This window comes from Pelodiscus sinensis, chromosome 9, assembly GCF_049634645.1.
Source record: "Pelodiscus sinensis isolate JC-2024 chromosome 9, ASM4963464v1, whole genome shotgun sequence".
Classification (NCBI taxonomy): Eukaryota; Metazoa; Chordata; order Testudines; family Trionychidae; genus Pelodiscus; species Pelodiscus sinensis.
This window is the reverse complement of record NC_134719.1, coordinates 57,125,845-57,144,047: the sequence shown is the minus strand read 5'-3', so window position 1 is coordinate 57,144,047 and position 18,203 is coordinate 57,125,845. Positions and strand designations below refer to the sequence as shown.

The 18,203-nt window shown below is 45.8% G+C and overlaps 1 protein-coding gene across 2 annotated transcripts in view; it reads left to right on the top strand.

The window, feature by feature from the left end:
• RGL1 (ral guanine nucleotide dissociation stimulator like 1) overlaps positions 1–18,203 on the top strand; it is a 150,438-nt gene that overhangs the window by 71,246 nt on the left and 60,989 nt on the right. For both annotated transcript variants that reach the window (XM_014575423.3, XM_006126912.4), the window contains one exon: positions 10,190–10,398. In XM_014575423.3, the coding sequence (XP_014430909.1) occupies positions 10,190–10,398 (209 nt within the window). The remainder of the gene's footprint in view (positions 1–10,189; positions 10,399–18,203) is intronic.

The following is an 18,203-nucleotide window of genomic DNA, read 5'->3' as shown; positions in this document are numbered from 1 at the left end:
CACAATCTGCTATTTAACTATGGGTGGGAGAGTTGGTGTTGCTCCACCTGGTCCAGGTAAAAGAGGGCTTTTCCCTTACCCTGATACAGAGGCAGAAGCGTGAGGCAGAGGGGGCAGGCAGGAGCCAGTACACGCAGGAAGCTGTGTTTCAAACCAGCTCCCCCTGTGGGCCAGCTCCCATGGAACCACCTTTCCCCCCACGCTGCTGCCTCTTAGGGTGTGTCTAGACTACCTAGTTTTGTCGACAAAAGTGGACTTTTGTCGACAAAACTATACCAGCGTCTACACTACTGCTGAGTTCTGTTGACATAACGTCGACAGAACTCAGCAGTTTTGTCGACGCTGGTATACCTCATTTTACGAGGCATAACACCTTCTGTCGACAGAACTCTGTCGACAGAAGGTGTTATTGCCTGTAACGTTGCGTCCAGACTACGGAGTTCTGTCGACAAAGCAGCTTGCTTTGTCGACAGAACTCAATGTGTCTGGACGCTCTTTGTCGACGGAAGTTTTGTCGACAGTATCTGTCGACAAAACTTCCGTCGACAAAACGCGGTAGTCTAGACGTACCCTTATGTAGTCCTGCATGTACTACATACCTGTAACCTTCAGAGGGCAAGCAACTCAATATGCAGTTTATGAAGCATATTTAGTATGAAGAACACTGTAAATGTTAGTTTCTTGTTATTAATTATCTTTAAAGCAATTCTTTATAATAAAATTGACCACAGTGAGGTGTGTGGTTTACCTTGAACACTGTTAGAGTTATAGTTGCGTGGGAGGTGCCTTTTCTGACACTCTTTGCTAATTCAGTTGTATTATTATTTCATTACACTTGTCTTGGGTTTAATCTCTTTTCATGATAGTTTACAAAGCTGTATTTATCCTTGTAGTTTCCTTTTCATGTTTCTCTGAGCAATGTATATGAATTTATGAATCTGTCTATGAAGATTTCCTTTGTTCTCCCAAGATGGGTGGCAGGTCTGCTTGTACTTCTGACTGTTGTGCTTGTGATAATTTAAAGAAAATGGTGGAACGATTTATTCTTAACATCTCTACAGATGGAAGTAGTTATGCAGAAATGTGTTGGCTATTCTGTCAAGTTAAAGGTCATGGGTAAAATTTTTAAAAGCATCTGAATCCCATTTCCAGAAGTGCTGTAGGTACTTAATACACTAAATCTCAACTCAAGTCAGTGACACTTAGGTTCTTATGTAAGGCTGTTGTAAATAGGTCTTAAGGGTTAATCATATAGGATGTTAAGAGGCGGGTAACAGGGTAGTCGTGTAATCGATACAATTTATATAGACTACACGATTAGTCAATAAGGGAAGGTGCTCAGAAGGAGCTACCCCCGCTGCAGCTCTGCAGTTTAACTGTAGAAAAAGCTGGGTACGCAGGCAGCCCGGCACTTAGTACATTTAAACTGCAGAGCTGTAGCGGGAATAGCTCCTGGTCCTGGCATGAACTGGGGGACTGACCCGGGCTCGCTCAGTCCCCACTTGCGCCGGGTCCAGCAGCAGCCCCTGTTCGTGGGGGTCCCAGCAGGGAGTTGGGACCCCCTCATGAACAGGGGCTCACCACAGCAGCTCCTGTCTGCGGGGGGGGGGGGGGAGTCCCAACTCCCTGTTGGGCCTCCCTGCAGATGAGACTGCTCTCCCAGCAGCCCCTGCCTGGCTCTCAGCGCAGGGGGTGGGGCAGTGGGCACTGCGGGGATGGTGCTGTGGGAACCAACTTTTAAGCCAATTCCCCCCAGCACCGGCTTCTGCTCCTCTCACCCCGCTGCCTCTGATATAGAGGCAGCGGGTGAGGGGAGAATGCAAGTAGTCAACTCGACTACTCTTGCATCCCTAGTCCCTACTACTAAGATACACCATTAACAGAGTGACACCTACACACCACCCCTTTGTAATGCCATAGCTTGATGGGTAACGTTCTTGCCTTTGGCTCACAGGTTTGTGGATTTAAGTCCTGTGCCATGACTTGGGCACATAATGAGTGCTTAAACTAGTGGACTGGGATAGCCTAGTGCTGTTTCCTTTCTGTGTGTCTTTGTGGAAATTAAAAGCTTCTCTGGCATTTTCTTTAAAGAGCAGGAGATAACCTCAGACTCCTGGCCACTACCCTCAATGGCGGTGGGAGGGCTGGGAAAGGCTGTAATATGAAAGACTGCATGTTCTGTTATTGAATTCATAATGGCTGTCACATTTTCCTTTACTTTCCTGCTGTGCCAGTAGGGACATTCTGAGTATAGTTCTGTATTTATTTATTTATTTGCTTGTTTATTTATTGAGTTCAGAAAGTGTAAGTTGAGTTCTATGCTAAAAGAGGAACTGGTGCACTCATTGCCCTAAGGCTGGGGTTGGGGAACCTTTTTATGTTCGGGGGCTGCTGACCACACACAAGTGAGAAGCAAAACAAAAAACAACAACCCAAACCCTCACTGCTTCACCGCAGCAGCTCCTGTCTGTGGGGGTTCCAGTTCCCCGCTGGGCCCCCCCCTGCGGACGGGGGCTGCTGGGAGAGCAGCCTCGCCTGGCTCCCCACATTGCTGCCTCCAACGGGGGATGAGGAGTGGGGCTGGATTCAGGAGAGCCAGGGGCCACATCCTGAGGTCCTTCCCCTTGCCCTAAAGAGTTTACAGTCTATGGCCCCAATCCTGCAATGCGATGGGTCTTTGCATCTACGTAGAGCTCAGATAAGTCAGTGTGGCTCCATCTGATGGTAGTTACAGCTGAGGCCTTGAACCTGCAAGTTACTATGAAACCAAATGCTGTTCTGTGATGAGGGTTTGTCTAGTCTGCATTTCTCTCTTGAAAGAGGAATGCAACTGAAGCACATCAAAAATTCAAATGAAGCATGGATTTACAAATCTCGTGCCTCATTTGCATAATCGTGTCCAAGTGCTTTTTCAAAAAAGGGTTTTTTAGGAAAAAAACCCTGCAGTGTAGACAGGGTTCTTTCAAAAAACCAAACCCTTTTTCGAAAGAAGCCGTACTTCTGAGAAAATGAGGTGTACGGGTTCTTTTGAAAAAGGTGGAGGCTTTTTCGAAAGAACACTGTCTAGACTGTGGGTTTTTTCAAAAAACCGTTTTTCGAAAAAGTGCTAGGATGCGATTATGCAAATGAAGCATGAGATTTGCAAATCTGCACTTCATTTGAATTTTCGATCCGCTTCGTTTGCATTCCTCTTTCGAGACAGGAATGCAGGCTAGACCTAGCCTGATTGTACTACTCTTTTTGAAGTCCCTGTGAGTTGAGGGAGTTCAGAATCTCACAGGATCTTAATCCAAGGGACTTTCAATCCACATGGAGCACCATTGGTGTGTGGGGGGGGGGGGAGTTGTACATATGGATGAAGTTGCATGCTATACACCGCTAAGTGTGCAATATTAAAATGGGATTGGCCCTTCAGAGTAGAGGTGGTTGAAAGAGATGGTTAGAAACATGTCAGTTTAATAGCTACCTATTCTGATGAACAATGGGTATGCATATACCTCAGTTTATTCTTACACAATTTCATCAGGTGTTGATTCATTCTCCTTTCCTAGTCGGAAGCTGTTTGCTCATTAAGCAGCTCACAGAATATCTGTGCTGGCATTCTTTTGATTGGAGGAAGTCACTGTGAAATTGAGATAGTTGGCCTGGTTTTCACAGTTGTTGCAGTCCGGTGAATCCCAGCAAAGTCAATGCAAGCTGGAGGTGTTCAGCATCTTTGAAAGCCAAATCATTAGACATCCATGTTGAAGGAAATGTTGGTGGTAAACTTTTCAGAACCAAGCTTTTGGAAATGGCATGTGACCTCCAGTGACTTTAATGGGTGTTATGTGTCAGCAATCGCTGTGTAGCACTCTGAAAACTTGTCCAAGAGGTTTAAAGGCTCCTTTTAAAAAGCAGTAGATTCTCCTAGGCAAATAGCTGGTCCAAAGCAAACATGAAAACTCCTCTTGCTTTTGGGTTCCTACTCATGTCAGTAAAGAGAAGGTCTCTGATTAAATCCAGATTGAGGAGTTTCCTGTTAGCGTGCTAGATCAGCCCACAAGGTCTTATTCTGTAAATCTGTGTTATTCAACTCTTGTCTGCCAAGTCTTTTTTCCTTTTAAACTTCAAGGCAGAGTTGCTGAAATAATGCAAATAAAAATGGTTCCTAAAAGTCGCTTAAAATGATTTTTAGCAGCTTGCTGTTTTGCTGACAAACTCAATTTTGGGTTGTCAGCGGTTTTTTGTTAGCATTCTCTCAGTATGATGCCTTGAGCAAGTTACAATTAAAGTGTATTTTTGTGTGCATTTCAATCTTAGAGCCAAATTCTCCCCTTCATCTGCATGCTGACGTGAATGGGAGTTTTGCATGTGGAACAAGAGTAGACTATGGCCCTAAATTAATGCCTCAGAAAAAAATGTAATTAAATACAGTGAAGCACATTTTCCCTTTAACGAATTGAAGGGACCTGTGTTATATAATAATTAGGTGATTTGAAAATCAAAACTTTAACAGTGAAGTGTCAGAAATGAAGTTCAACTTTTTACATGCAAATTTATTGGTTTAGTATAGTCACAAAATTTAAGCATTGCTTAGAAAAAAGCTTTTTACTTACAACAACAATAATATTAGTAATAACATTGGCTGTGTCTACACTGGGCCACTTATTCCGGAAAATCAGCCGCTTTTCCGGAAAAACTTTTCTGCTCCCGCTCGGGCATAAGTCCTTATTCCGGAACACTGTTCCAGAAAAGGGCCAGTGTAGACAGCCCAGTAGTCTTTTCCCGAAAAAAGCCCCGATCACGAAAATGGCGATCGGGGCTCTTTTCCGGAAAAGCGCGTCTACATTGGCCACAGACGCTTTTTCGGAAAAAGGGCTTTTCCGGAAAAGCAGCCTGCCAATGTAGACGCTCCTTTTCCGGAAAAACTGAAAACGGAATAGTATTCCGTTTTAAGCAGTTCTGGAAATTCATGCTAGTGTAGACACAGCCAACGTGTTTCTTTATGCCTTTTCTGGTGGGGTTGTCGAGTGCCATGACAAATTATATATTTTTTAACAGAAAAGATTAACAAGTGGCAATTCTAAGATTTTTGTAATAAAAATAAATAAATATAAAATAAAGTGGTGTAGCTCCATTTACTTCAGTGGGATTGCTTTGGCATACCTGAGATCAGGTTCTGACCCCATACCTTCTATCCGTGGGGCAGGTACTCCATGACAGTGAGTTCATGGTAAGGTTCTAATCTGTTTATAATGTTAACGTTACTTTATGTGATGTAAAGATGTGGTTATTAAAGCCCTTGGCCCTCTAGTTACCTGCTGTATCCTTTCTCATCCTTGGTTGCTCTTTTATTGCCCCAGTCCTGTATGCTGCTCCCAGTAGGTAGAAATCAGTGGGATTTCTACAGTGGTATGGTGATCCAGCCACAAGGAGCAACATGCAAGATTTTGGCCTCAGATTACGACCTCCTTAGGTCAAAGATTGTGCTTTCTTTGCAGTTTAAAAAGCGTAGCGCATTGTGGGATGCTACTGGAAATAAATGACGATAATAAATAATTTCCCATGGACTTTAGGTTTGCACAAGCTATTGCCCATTGCTGTTTGGTTCCCTGCCTGCATCATCTGTATAAGAACAGCTAATGATATTTTAATGCAGTGAGGAAGGCATTATTATATAGTGCTTACACTAAAACAAAAGAGATGTCCTCATTTACAAGTTAGATGCTGGTGCTTTAAAAATTTCAGATAACAATCCTTTTCTCAAATTGGAGGAAAGATTTTGTTTAAGTGATTCATATTAAAAAAAAGTGTAATATAAATATAAAAATGATTTGCAGATAGGAATTAAAAGTCATTTAAAGGGAAATTTAGCTAACAAAAGGATTTGCAGTTATCTTTTAAGCCTGCGTTCACCTATTACTGAATGATACAAATCCACAGTTTTTCCCGAAGTTGGTTTCTTACCACTTTTTGAGATTGTTCATCATTAGTAAGTTTTCAAACTGGCTGGACTGTTTTAAGTTACTGAAGTAAAATATATCTAAAATGTTTTGTTAATCTCCGGTCTAAAACATGACCGTGACCAAACCTATATCAAAAATAGAACTAAAGACTAAGAAAGATTGCTAGTTAGATCCCTTATTATAAATGGAAAAGAATGCACAGCAGAAGTTCTCCTCCCATGCCAGGGAAGTCTGGGAGATATTGTACCACCCTGAGATACAAAAGCTGCCACAGTTCCTACTGAGTCAGTAGCTCTATGTCTCCCCCAAGCGAGGGGTTAATGACACAGTCTGTCCATTATGGACTAGCCTTAGCCATGCACCGTTGGCAGAGTTGGAACTAGGACATAAAGCCCTAACTCCCGCTTTCCAGTCCTCACCCCCAGACAACAGTCTTCCTTCTTTACCAGTTATGCTACCAAGAAAGAAGGAAGGAGTTTCTTCTTGAAGTGAATGAAGTTCCACTGATATCTATCGCTATGTAACCAATACTTGTACAAAGTTGTGTCCGCAGTCAAGAGCCCTGTAAAAATGATCTGACTGGGAAGCAGTCAAGAAGAGAACTCAAGTATTAGGCTAACTCAGGAGCCTTATAGGAGGAAGATCACCACACCAGGGTCGCAGATAAAGGTCTGATTCAGCATACCATTAAAATAAAAGGGAGTTGGACTAGTCTCCAAATCATGACTTGGTTACCCAAGTAGTCCTGGTAAAGCCAACAGGACTGCTTGTGTGAGCCAGGCCTTGTCTACACATACAATTGTATTGATTTAACTAAAGGTGTGTTTTAAAGTTAGATTTAGTTAAATCAGTGGAACTTTGCCTGTGGACACTTTTAAATCAGAAACTATCATTTTGTTTGGTGTTTGTACTTCATCTAGGACAGTGGAGTCCTAGTCCTTTAACTGGGGCTTCTAGGCACTACTACATTACTACCGGAGAGAGGGAGGCTGAGCATGGGCAAAAGAGATGGAGCTGGAGTTTCCGTTTCGGTGGAACATCTGGTGTAAGCTTACATCTGAAAGCTCACCGGAAAATGGATTGTTCAGTGTTGTAATGCTAGAATGCAAAGGAAATGGCTTGAAATCCTCCAATTCTATCTTGAGCCCATAGGAAAAATTAATGATAGATAAGACTAATTAGATCATTTAGACCACCCTGGGTCAGTGCAGGGCTATTCCCTACAGCATATTCATTAGTGTTCTATGCAGTGTAATTTTAAATTAGAATTAAAATGTCTTAACAATGGGGCTTCCACCACTTCCTATGGGAGGTCATGTTGCAGTCTAATAGACCACCTGGTCAAGAAAAGTTTCTAGATAGCTTAAGTCTCCCTTTGCATGATTCATTCATTCATTCATTCATTCATTCATTCATTCATTCATTCATTCATTCATTCATTCATTAATCAATACATGCATTTTCCTGCCCTAAATTGTATGCATCTTGCACTTCTGTAAAAGTAACTTTATCTTCAAAAGAACTATTTTCATTTCTGCAAACTGTATTTCAATTGTTAATGTACACAAATCAGATCATGTTGCTTTCAGGGAGTTAACACACTTTTTTTTTTTTCACCTGGGATTGCAGACTCTCCCAGACAAGTATGAACCATCTGCTTTTTCTTTTTATTCATGGAAAGCTTATTGGTATTAGCAGTAGATATGCTGAATGGCCTAAACACAGTAGGGATTTGATAGTGTAAACGTGTAAATGGTTACAGGTAACTCCTTCTCCACCCCCTCCCCAATGCTGCTGTCTGTATATCAGAGTGGGGAGAAGGTGGGTACATGTTTACCAAAATAAACATGTTTTTTACATCCCTAGTGCACACACTATTCATTACAAGATAACCGAGGAGAAGCGTTTCAGTATGCATTCCCCAAGCTGAATCTACAGTACAGGCAGTTCCCCGGTTACGTACAAGATAGGGACTGTAGGTTTGTTCTTAAGTTGAATCTGTATGTAAGTTGGAACTGGCATCCAGATTCAGCCGCTGCTGAAACTGACCAGCGGCTGACTACAGGAAGCCCGAGGCAGAGTTGCTCTGCCTCGGGCTTCCTGGAATCAGCCGCTGATCAGTTTCAACAGGCTGAATCTGGATGCCAGTTCTTACATACAGATTCAACTTAAGAACCCCAGGCGTCCCCAAGTCAGCTGCTGCTGAAACTGATCAGCGGCTGATTCCAGGAAGCCCTGGGCAGAGCAACTCTGCCTCGGGCTTCCTGTAGTCCGTGCTGGTCAGTTTCAGCAGCGGCTGACTTGGGGACGCCTGGGGCAGAGCAGCTTGGGTGCTGCTGGGTTGGTCCAGTAGCGCCGCTCCTTGGCGCTACTGGACCAACCCAGCAGCACTCAAGCTGCTCTGCCCCAGGCGTCCTGATTCAGCCGCTGCTGAAACTGACCAGCAGTGGCTGAATCAGGACGCCTGGGGCAGAGCAGCTGGGGTGCTGCCGGCTTGGTCCAGTAGTGCCCAGAGCGGCGCTACGGGACCAACCGGCAGCGCCCCAGCTGCTGTACCACAGGCGTCCGGAGCAAAGCCGCGGAGCACGGGGGCAGCGGGATAGCCCAGACGCACTGCAGCTGTCCTGCTGCCCGCATGCTCCACGGCTTTGCTCCCCGTCTCCCTGGTCTGCTGGAGGGGAGCAAAGCCGTCTCCCTGGTCTGCTGGAGGGGAGCAGACGCGGCGCGTCTGGGCTGTCCGCTGCCCGCGTGCTCCGCGGCTTTGCTCCCCGTCTCCCTGGTCTGCTGGAGGGGAGCAAAGCCGTCTCCCTGGTCTGCTGGAGGGGAGCAGACGCGGCGCGTCTGGGCTGTCCGCTGCCCGCGTGCTCCGTGGCTTTGCTCCCTGTCTCCCTGGTCTGTTGGTCTCCAGCAGACCAGGGAGACTGGGAGCAAAGCCGCGGAACACGCCGGCAGCAGGACAGCCGCGGCGCGTCTGGGCTGTCTGCTGCCCGCGTGCTCCCCGGCTTTGCTCCCCGTCTCCCTGGTCTGGGGAGACGTGGAGCAAAGCCCCAGAGCACGCGGGCAGCGGACAGCCCAGACGCACTGCGGCTGTCCCGCTGCCGGCGTCCTCAGAGGCTTTGCTACCCGTCTCCCTGGTCTGCTGGTCTCCAGCAGACCAGGGAGACAGGCAGCTAACCCAGTTCGTAACTGCAGATCCGACATAAGTCGGATCCGCGTAACTCGGGGACTGCCTGTACTTAAAGTAACATTGGCACTTCTTTAAAAAAGAAAAAACTGTACACTCTTCCTGAAATCTCTCTTGCCCAATCTCTGCCGTTTTATCCCAATAGTTCTGAATAAAATTGGGCAATTTAAAAGCAAAAGGGGCAACTTCTCTTCAAATCGATGGAGTCACTTTTATATTTTATTTATTAGCGTGTGTGTTTGTAGTTTCATCTATATAGCATTTTTATCTCTATATGAACTATTCACAAGAATAATTTTCCATTACTGAAATATAATGTGGTAATGACAGCCCTCTAAGGCTGGATCGAAAAGCCACTGGAACTCTTTCCATTGACTTCAGCAAACTTTAGATTAGGCTCTAAACCATGGATAAAATCATTGTACAAAAATTTAGACATGATGAGAAATATTGTGCCTAATTGAAACTAAGAAATGGTGACAGAATGTAATGATACATTTGGAGTTTGACCAGGACGCTAGCATTAACACCTTCCTCTTGTGAAAAGTATTATGGAATATTGAATGACCATAAGTGTTCAGGACATCACTCAGTTTTACGTGTCATCTAAAATTGTCACCTTCAGCAGCATAATTTCCACCCTATTCCCTGCAAACACCCAGTTGTGTGTATTGGTTTTAATACTGATTTAGAAATACTGAATCGCCAGTATTATTTCCTCTCACACTTAGCTGTTCCTTATAGGTCTGTTGTCCAAATAGTCATCTGGTTTATATACTAAGATCTAATGGCATCGTTATAACATCTGGTGATTTGACTTCTGTCAGCTACTGAAACATTAGGTGAAGAATGTCAAAGAAGGATAAACAATTCTAAAGTGTCGCATCTATAAACCCATCTTCTAGAGTTTAATAGCCATCAAAAATGACAGAAAGGAGTTGAAGATATGTTGTCATTTATTCCTTACCCCAAAACATAATTTAACTTGTTGTTTGTTATGGTGATTTTTCTCATTTGGGGTATTTGGAGTCTCCCATGCTTTTGATCCTTTATTTCATAGGTTGAAGGGGACCAATTGCCTCCAGGACATACGGTCAGCCAGTACGAAACATGTAAGATCAGAACTATAAAAGCTGGCACTTTGGAGAAACTTGTGGAGAACCTGCTGACAGCTTTTGGGAACAATGACTTTACCTACGTCAGCATTTTTCTGTCAACGTACAGGGGTTTTGCCTCTACTAAAGAAGTACTGGAACGTCTCCTCGACAGGTATGTGAATAGACAGCTGTAGAGAAAATAATGATGTGGGAAACTATCATGTCTTGTACATGACACGGGACATTGCAAGGAGTTACCTCGCATCTATTGAAGGAGATGTATTTGAAAGGCTACATGATATTTAGATGTGTCGGCATTGGTGCTGATTCCTAGAGGCTTGAAAATTCCAGTATTTCAGCTTCCCTAATGGGTGATCTTCTCACAACCCAGTACTTTATAACACATGGCTGTCAACAGAGAAAGCTGGCTATTTTGAGCTGCTAAAGAACCAAATTTTGACCACTCTTAAGGGAAAGTGGTATAACTAGGACCCTACCAAATTCACACCCGTGGAAAAAAAACCACAGAATGGACAAATCTGGCCTGCCTCCATGAAATCTGGTCTTTTTGGTGCTTTTAGCCTATATCATGGGGGTCCTGACCCAAAAGGGATTTGCGGGGGAGGGTTGCAAGTTTATTTTAGTGGGGTTGCAGTATGCCACTCTTATTTCTGTGCTGTCTTCGGAGCTCGGCAGCCAGAGAGCAGTGGTTGTTGGCCGAGCGCTCAGTTCTGGACGCAGCCCCCAGACAGCCCCAACACGGAAGTAGGAGCGTTCGTGCCTTAGCATGCCACCCTCACTTCTCCACTGATGACTTCAGAGCTGGGTCCATGACATTTCAGATTTATGGAATGTATTATTTTTTAAAATCCTATGATTGGGACTATAACAGGGCTCTAGATATAACTGATCCCAAATAACTGAACAAATAGATTGCAAAATGAGCGTTGTAACCAGATTCAAGATATTTTTCAACTAGTTATCTAAGGTGTTTGCACACGAATGCAAAAAGCCTGGGAAACAAACAGGAAGAATTAGAAGCCTTGGTACAGTCAAAGAACTATGATTTGATTGGAATAACAGATGACTTGGGATGACTCACATAATTGGAGCGCTGTCATGAAAGGGTATAAACTGTTCAGGAAGAACAATGCAGGACAATGTAATCTCTATCACTATTCAGGAAGAACAGGCAGAGGAGAAAATGAGGAGGAGTTGCACTGTATGCAAGAGAGAGTAAGATTGCTCAGAGGTCCCGTATGTAGAGGGCAAAAAGTCTTTGGGTTAAGGTTAGAGGGAGGAGCAACAGGGGTGATGTTGTGGTCGGTGTCTACTATAGACTGCCAGATCAGGTGGATGAGATAGATGAGGATTTCTTCAGACCACTAAGAGAAGCTTCCAGATCGCAGGCCCTGGTTCTCATGGGGGACTTTAATCGCCCTGAAATCTGTTGGGAGACCAGTACAGCAGGACACAGACAATCCAAGAAGTTTTTGGCGAATGTTAGGGATAACTTCCTGATACAAGTGCTGAAGGAACTGACCAGGGGCCATGCACAGCTTGACCTGCTGCTCACAAACAGGGAGGAAGCAGGAGGGAAAGTAGATGTGGGTGGCAACCTGGGAAGCAGTGATCATGAGATGGTCGATTCAGGATCCTGACCAAAGGAAGAAAGGAGAATAGCAAAACACACACCCGGGACTTCAGAAAAGCAGACTTTGGCTGTGTTTATACTGCTTCCTTTTTGCACAAAAGCTTATGCAAATGAAGCATGGATTAGCATATTGCCATGCTTCATTTGCATAATTAATTAGGGGCTGCTTTTGCGCGAAAAGGAGCTGTGTAGATGGCTCCTTTTTGCGCAAAAAACCCCTCTTGTGCAAGAGCCGGTCTTCCTGAAAAAACGAGGAAGAACGGCTCTTGCACAAGAGGGGGCTTTTGCATAAAAAGGAGTCGTCTACACCGCTCCTTTTTGTGTAAATGCCTCTGCGTAAAAACGGCCCCTAATTAATTATGCAAATGAAGCACAGCAATATGAACTTCATTTGCATAAGCTTTTGTGCAAGAAGGAAGACGTAGCCTTTGACTCCCTCAGAGAACTGATGGGCAGAATCCCTGGGATGCTAACATGAAGGGGAAAGGAGTCCAGGAGAACTGGCAGTATTTTAAAAGAAGCGTTATTGAAGGCACAGGAAGAAACCATCCCAAGGCACAGTAAGAAAAGCAAATATGGTAGGCGACCAGATTGGCTTACTGGGGACATCCTTGGTGAGCTTAAACCCCAAAAGAAAGCTTACAAGAAGTGGAAACTTGAAAAGATGACTAGGGAGGAGTATAAATATATTGCTTGAGAATGCAGGGGAGTTATCAGGAAGGTGAAAGCACAATTGGAATTGCAGCTGGCAAGGGATGTGAAGGGTAAGAAGAAAGGTTTTTACAGGCATGCTAGCAATAAGAGGGTGATCAGAGAGGGTGTGGGGCCTTTACTGGATGAGGGAGGAAACCTAGGGCCAGATGATGTGGGAAAAGCTGAAGTACTCAATGTGGTTTTTTTGCCTCTGTCTTCACAGACAAGGTCAGCTCCCAGACTACTGCAATAGGCAACACAATATGGGAAGGAGGTGGGCAGCCCTCAGTGGAGAAAGAACAGGTTAAGAACTATTTAGAAAAGCAGCACATACATGAATTCATGGATCCGAATTTAATGTAGTGCCCATCTTTAAAAAAGGGGATGAAGGACAATACAGGGAACTATAAACAAGTCAGCCGTACCTCAGTCCCTGGAAAAATCATGGAGGGGATCCTCAAGGAATCCATTAAGAAGCACTTGGAAGAGGGGAAAGTGATCAGGAATAGTCAACGTGGATTCACGAAGGGCAGGTCGTGCCTGACTAATCTGATTAGCTTCTATGATGAGGTAACTGGCTCTGTGGATATGGAAAAGTCAGTGGATTTGACATACCTTGACTTTAGCAAGGCTTTTGATACGGTCTCCCACAATATTCTTGCCAGCAAGTTAAGGAAGTATGGATTGGATAAATGGAGTATAAGATGGATAGAAACCTGGCTAGATTGTTGGGCCCAACAGGTAGTGATCAATGGCTCGATGTCTGGTTGGCGGTTGGTTTCGAGGGGAGTGTCCCAAGGATCGGTTCTGGGGCCAGTTTTGTTTAACATCTTTATTAATGGCCTGGATAAGGGGAAAGATTGCACCCTCAGCAAGATGGTAGATGACACTGAGCTAGGGGGAGAGGTAGATACATTGGAGGGTAGGGATAAAATCCAGAAGGACCTAGACAAACTGGAGAATTGGGCCAAAAGAAATCTGATGTAGTTCAACAAGGAAAAGTGCAGAGTCCTGCACTTGGAACGGAAGAATCCCAAGTATTGTTACAGGCTGGGGAAAAAATGTCTAAGTAGCAGTTCAGCAGAAAAGGACCTGGAGGTTACAGGGGATGAGAAGCTGGAGATGAGTCAACAGTGTGCCCTTGTAGCCAAGAAAACTAATGGCATATTAAGGTGCATTAGGAGGAGCACTGCCAGCAGATCTAGAGATGTTTTTATTCCCCTTTATTCAGCACTGGTGAGGTCACATCTGGAGTATTGTGCCCAGTTCTGGGCCCCCCCTATGGAAAGGATGTGGATGCATTGGAGAGGGTCCAGCGGAGGGCAACCAAAATGATTAGGAGGCTGGAGCATATGACCTACGAGGAGAGGCTGAGGGATTTGGGTTTATTTAGTCTACAGAAGAGGAGAGTGAGGGGGGATTTGATAGCAGCCTTCAGCTTCCTGAAGGGAGGTTCCAAAGAGGACGGAGAGAGGCTGTTCTCAGCAGTGACGGATGGCAGAACAAGGAGCAATGGCCTCAAGTTACAGTGGGGGAGGTCTAGGTTGGATATTAGGAAAAACTATTTCCCTAGGAGGGTGGTGAAGCACTGGGATGGGTTACCTAGGGAGATGGTGGAATCTCCATCCCTGGAGGTTTTTAAGTCTCGGCTTGACAAAGCCCTGAATGGGATAATTTAGTTGGGGTTGGTCCTGCTTTGGGCAGGGGGCTGGACTCGATGACTCCTGAGGTCTCTTCCAGCCCTAGGATTCTATGACTCTATGGTTAGTACTCCCACACCTAGTTTCCTATATGTATGCTGAACAGAAGGGGGCCCTGGCATGTCAGGACATGGAGTGTACAAGCATGAGCACAGAAGCCTATTCCATAGCTCACTACACTACTCCGGAAAACTGATCCTTATCTCCTGTCCTGGAAGGACAGCAGATTGGCCTCTTTGATTTTTGAGGAAAGCCATGAGAGAGGCACTTTTTTTTCTGAGAGTTCTGTGGTTTCAGAAAACAAAATCTAAGGTAGAAAACCATTTAACCTCAAAAGAATCCAGGTTTAGGTGGAGTTAGAAAGGGTGATTGGTCCATACACAACAGACATCAGCTATCAGTCTGTAATATCCCATGCTCTTTATTTGGCTTGTAAGTTAGGAATGGCTTTTTTGTTAGGAGTACACTAAGCTGCTTACATCACCACCGTGTAATCATTTTGGGGTCTTAGCTGGGATGAAAGGAACTTAATTTCTTATAGATACTGTTGTCATGGAGGTACGCTCAGGGCAGGATGATGGGGGACACGCAGTGCGACAATACCTGTAAGAAATTTAAGTGGAGTGGGGGGGCTAATGGCAGGGAGGTTGTGGGGGGGCCATAGGAGGAGTTAGGATAGGAGCTTGGGGGTGAGGAGGAGCTCAGGGCAGGGGGCTGGAGGAGTGGGGGTGCAGGAGTCAAGGTTGGGGATGTGGGGGATGCAAGGGTTGGGGTTTTAGGTATGAGGAGGGGCTCAGGGCAGGGGGCTGAGAGTGTGGGGGTGCAGGAGTCAAGGTTGGGGGTGTGAGGAGTGACTCAAGGCAGGGGGTTGAGGTGTGGGGAGTCAGGGCAGGGGGCTAGGTATATACAGGAGTGAGTGCAGGGGGGCAAAGGCACCATTTCAGGGGGTGTGGAGGCTGCAGCCACAACTATTGGGTCTTTGTTTTTTTTCCTGCTTCCTGTGACTGGGGAGCGAGGGGAAAGTGCAGAGCCTGCTGCATTCCTCTCTCTCCTGGCTGCCCAGGGGAGGGCAGAGGAGGAACGCAGCAGGCTATGCCCTTTCCCCTTGCTCCCTAATAGGGGTGTCTTATTTCTTGTGCTTAGTTAGTTAGCATGTTGTCAAAGTCTGCTGATGTACAGCAAAAGCTCTTGCATAGTCTAGACAGGAGGCTGGGAGTTGGGACTCCTGATTTTTTTATTCTCGGCTATCTCACTGACTTCTTATGTGGTACCGGGCAAGACATACACCTTTTCCTCTAGGCTTGAGTGTGTTCCCTCTGGAAAATGAGTATAATAAGGCATACAGGGCCGGCCCGAGTCCTTTCGGTGCCCCGGGGCGCACGGCGCATGCACGAGCCGGCCACAGCTGCTGGCGCGCAGCCCAGGGTCCGCCCCCTGGGGTGCATGGCATATGCGCTGCCCAACCTGGCCTAGCCTGTGCTGCTGGCACGTGCGCCGGGCTGTGCAGGGCCCCGCGGCCATGGGGGGAAGGGCGCTGCTGGCCTGCGCCGCGGGGTGGGGGTGGAGGGGCCAGCATTGCGGGAGCCAGGCGCGCGGCACCTGATGGCAGCTATAAGGGACGCCATGCGCCCCTTACAGATGCCATCAGGCGCCCCCCATTTGTTGGCGCCCTGGGCAGCTGCCCGGCTCGCCCATGCCTCAGTCTGGCTCTGAAGGCATATCTCACATGGCAGTTGTGCGACTTCATTAATAATGATGCTAACATGCTTAGAAGGCAGGCCCAGTGTGACTCTTAGGATACATAATACTGTTGTTCAGTACAAGAGCAGTGGGAGCATAAAAGCCATGTAGCATGTTGGAGTGGTGAAAGAGAAGCCGCACCGGGGAACAAGAATACAAGTTTGGCTTTCCACTTCAGAACGTTGCTGTCAATCTCCTCCCAGTTCACATGCTGCGCATTTGTAACTTGCCAATGTGCAAAAACAGTTGTGCTCTGAGGAGCAAGTCCAGAACCCACTGCCATACTTCGGAGACTGGACCGGATGCTGAGCAGATGTTTTGGGGTGGGAAGGAAGGAATCCGCTCCAGGCGGCAGTGCAACTTTCTGGAGAATAGTACAGGCTGGTAGCTGGAGTAACCTCGGCAGATCCTTATGTACTGCCTGAGAATTTACAGTAACTCTTGTTCTGTCTGTTACAGGGGGCTCTTGAGGACTGGTAGTGCATGGGTTGTGCTTGCCATGTGTAGCCTGCCAATATCAAGTTTCAGTCCCTCTGCAGCCAAAAATGCTTCTGTTCCACTGCCACTGTCTAAGGCCAGATCGAAGAATGCTGGATTAGAACCTTATTGCTGGGCACTCTGCTAGATTTGTACGTTCCCTGCAATTTCTTGTGATTCATGCCACAGGTCACTATGGAAAAGGAACAAGTAAGGACAGTCCATCCATTAGGAAACTGTTGTAGAAGGGGGACACCGCTAAGGATATGTTTTTCATTATAAGCCACTATCTGTGTTTTCCCACGACATGAGTTCTTACATCTTAAAACAAAGGGCCACAACTGTTTGCACTGTTGGCCAAAGGACCAAGAACTGATCATCCCTGGGGAGGCGGTTAAGTCAGGGTTCCTGGAGGCACATTAGCAGGGTTGGAGGCCTGCACTGCAGTTGCTCATGCGGTTCCTGTTTTGTGGTTCAGTAGAGAACATCGAGCTCCCAAGTTGTCACTCCAGCACTTTTGTGAGCACCAAAATAGATACAGTAAAATTAATGCTTTGGGGCTGGGGATTTAAGAACTCTAAGTTGAGGGACAGAAGGAGGGTGATAATTCTTTGCAATTATCCATACCAAAGGTTAGCAAGGTTTTGGTTGGTTCGGGTGGATGCTTGACGTTTTGGGGTGTTCAGGATTTTTAGGGTTAAAAACCAAACCCAGATAAGCTACATTTATTTAATGGCGTCACGAAAATCGTTTGGAGACTTTTGCTTTGCCAGGGAATCTTCTAGGGCAGAGCTACTCAACTTTGGAAGCCCCGGGGGCCACAATGATACTCAGAGCACATGCCGAGGGCCACAACTTAAGTGTAGTTGCATATACATGCAAATATATATGCAAATATATGCAAATAGCTTTCCACACTGATGGGAATAAATACAAAGCACTTCCCTCAGTGCCCCGGCACCTCCTCCCTGGGGGTGAGAAACGCTGACACCTTGTACACATCTGTTTAAGCCAGCCCATCCACTTGCGTCTTTCAGTGCTCACCCTGCCTTGCCGTTGTGGTGCATGTTCCCAGTGGAGGCCATGTCCAAGGATCCCACCCACAGGCCGCGTGTTGAGCCCTGCGTAAACCAAAACCACACCGCGGGTCGCAAACAAACAGGGCATGGGCCACATGCGGCCCATGAGCCACATGTTGAGTAGTCCTGTTCTAGGGTCTCTCAGATTCCTCTGGATTTTTTTTCCTCCTGAGGGAAGATGGACCCAAGGAAATTAAAAGTCTAAACTGTGCATGTTAATGTAATGTTGAGGTTATGATTTTAGATATACAAAGGTCAGAAAATAGAAAAAAATAACGTCATCATCCCCTGGTCTACATTAGGGGATAAGTTTGAATTAAGATATGCAACTTCATCTATGTTAATTGCGTAGTTTAAATTGAAGTAATCTTAACTTGACTTTTGGCGCCATCCACACTGAGAGAAGTTGAAGGAAGCACATTCTCCCTTCGGCTTCCCTTACTTCTCAAAGAAGCTGGACTACCAGCATTGATGGAAATGCCCTCTCAGTTTGAATTAGCGTGTCTTCACTAGACCCACTAATTTGAACCCTGGAAGATTGACTGTGCCTGCTTCAATTTTATCGTTCGTGTAGACATGGCCCATTGGAAACGTAACAGATCAAGGATTGTCGTTTCTGTTCCTATGTGGCTTT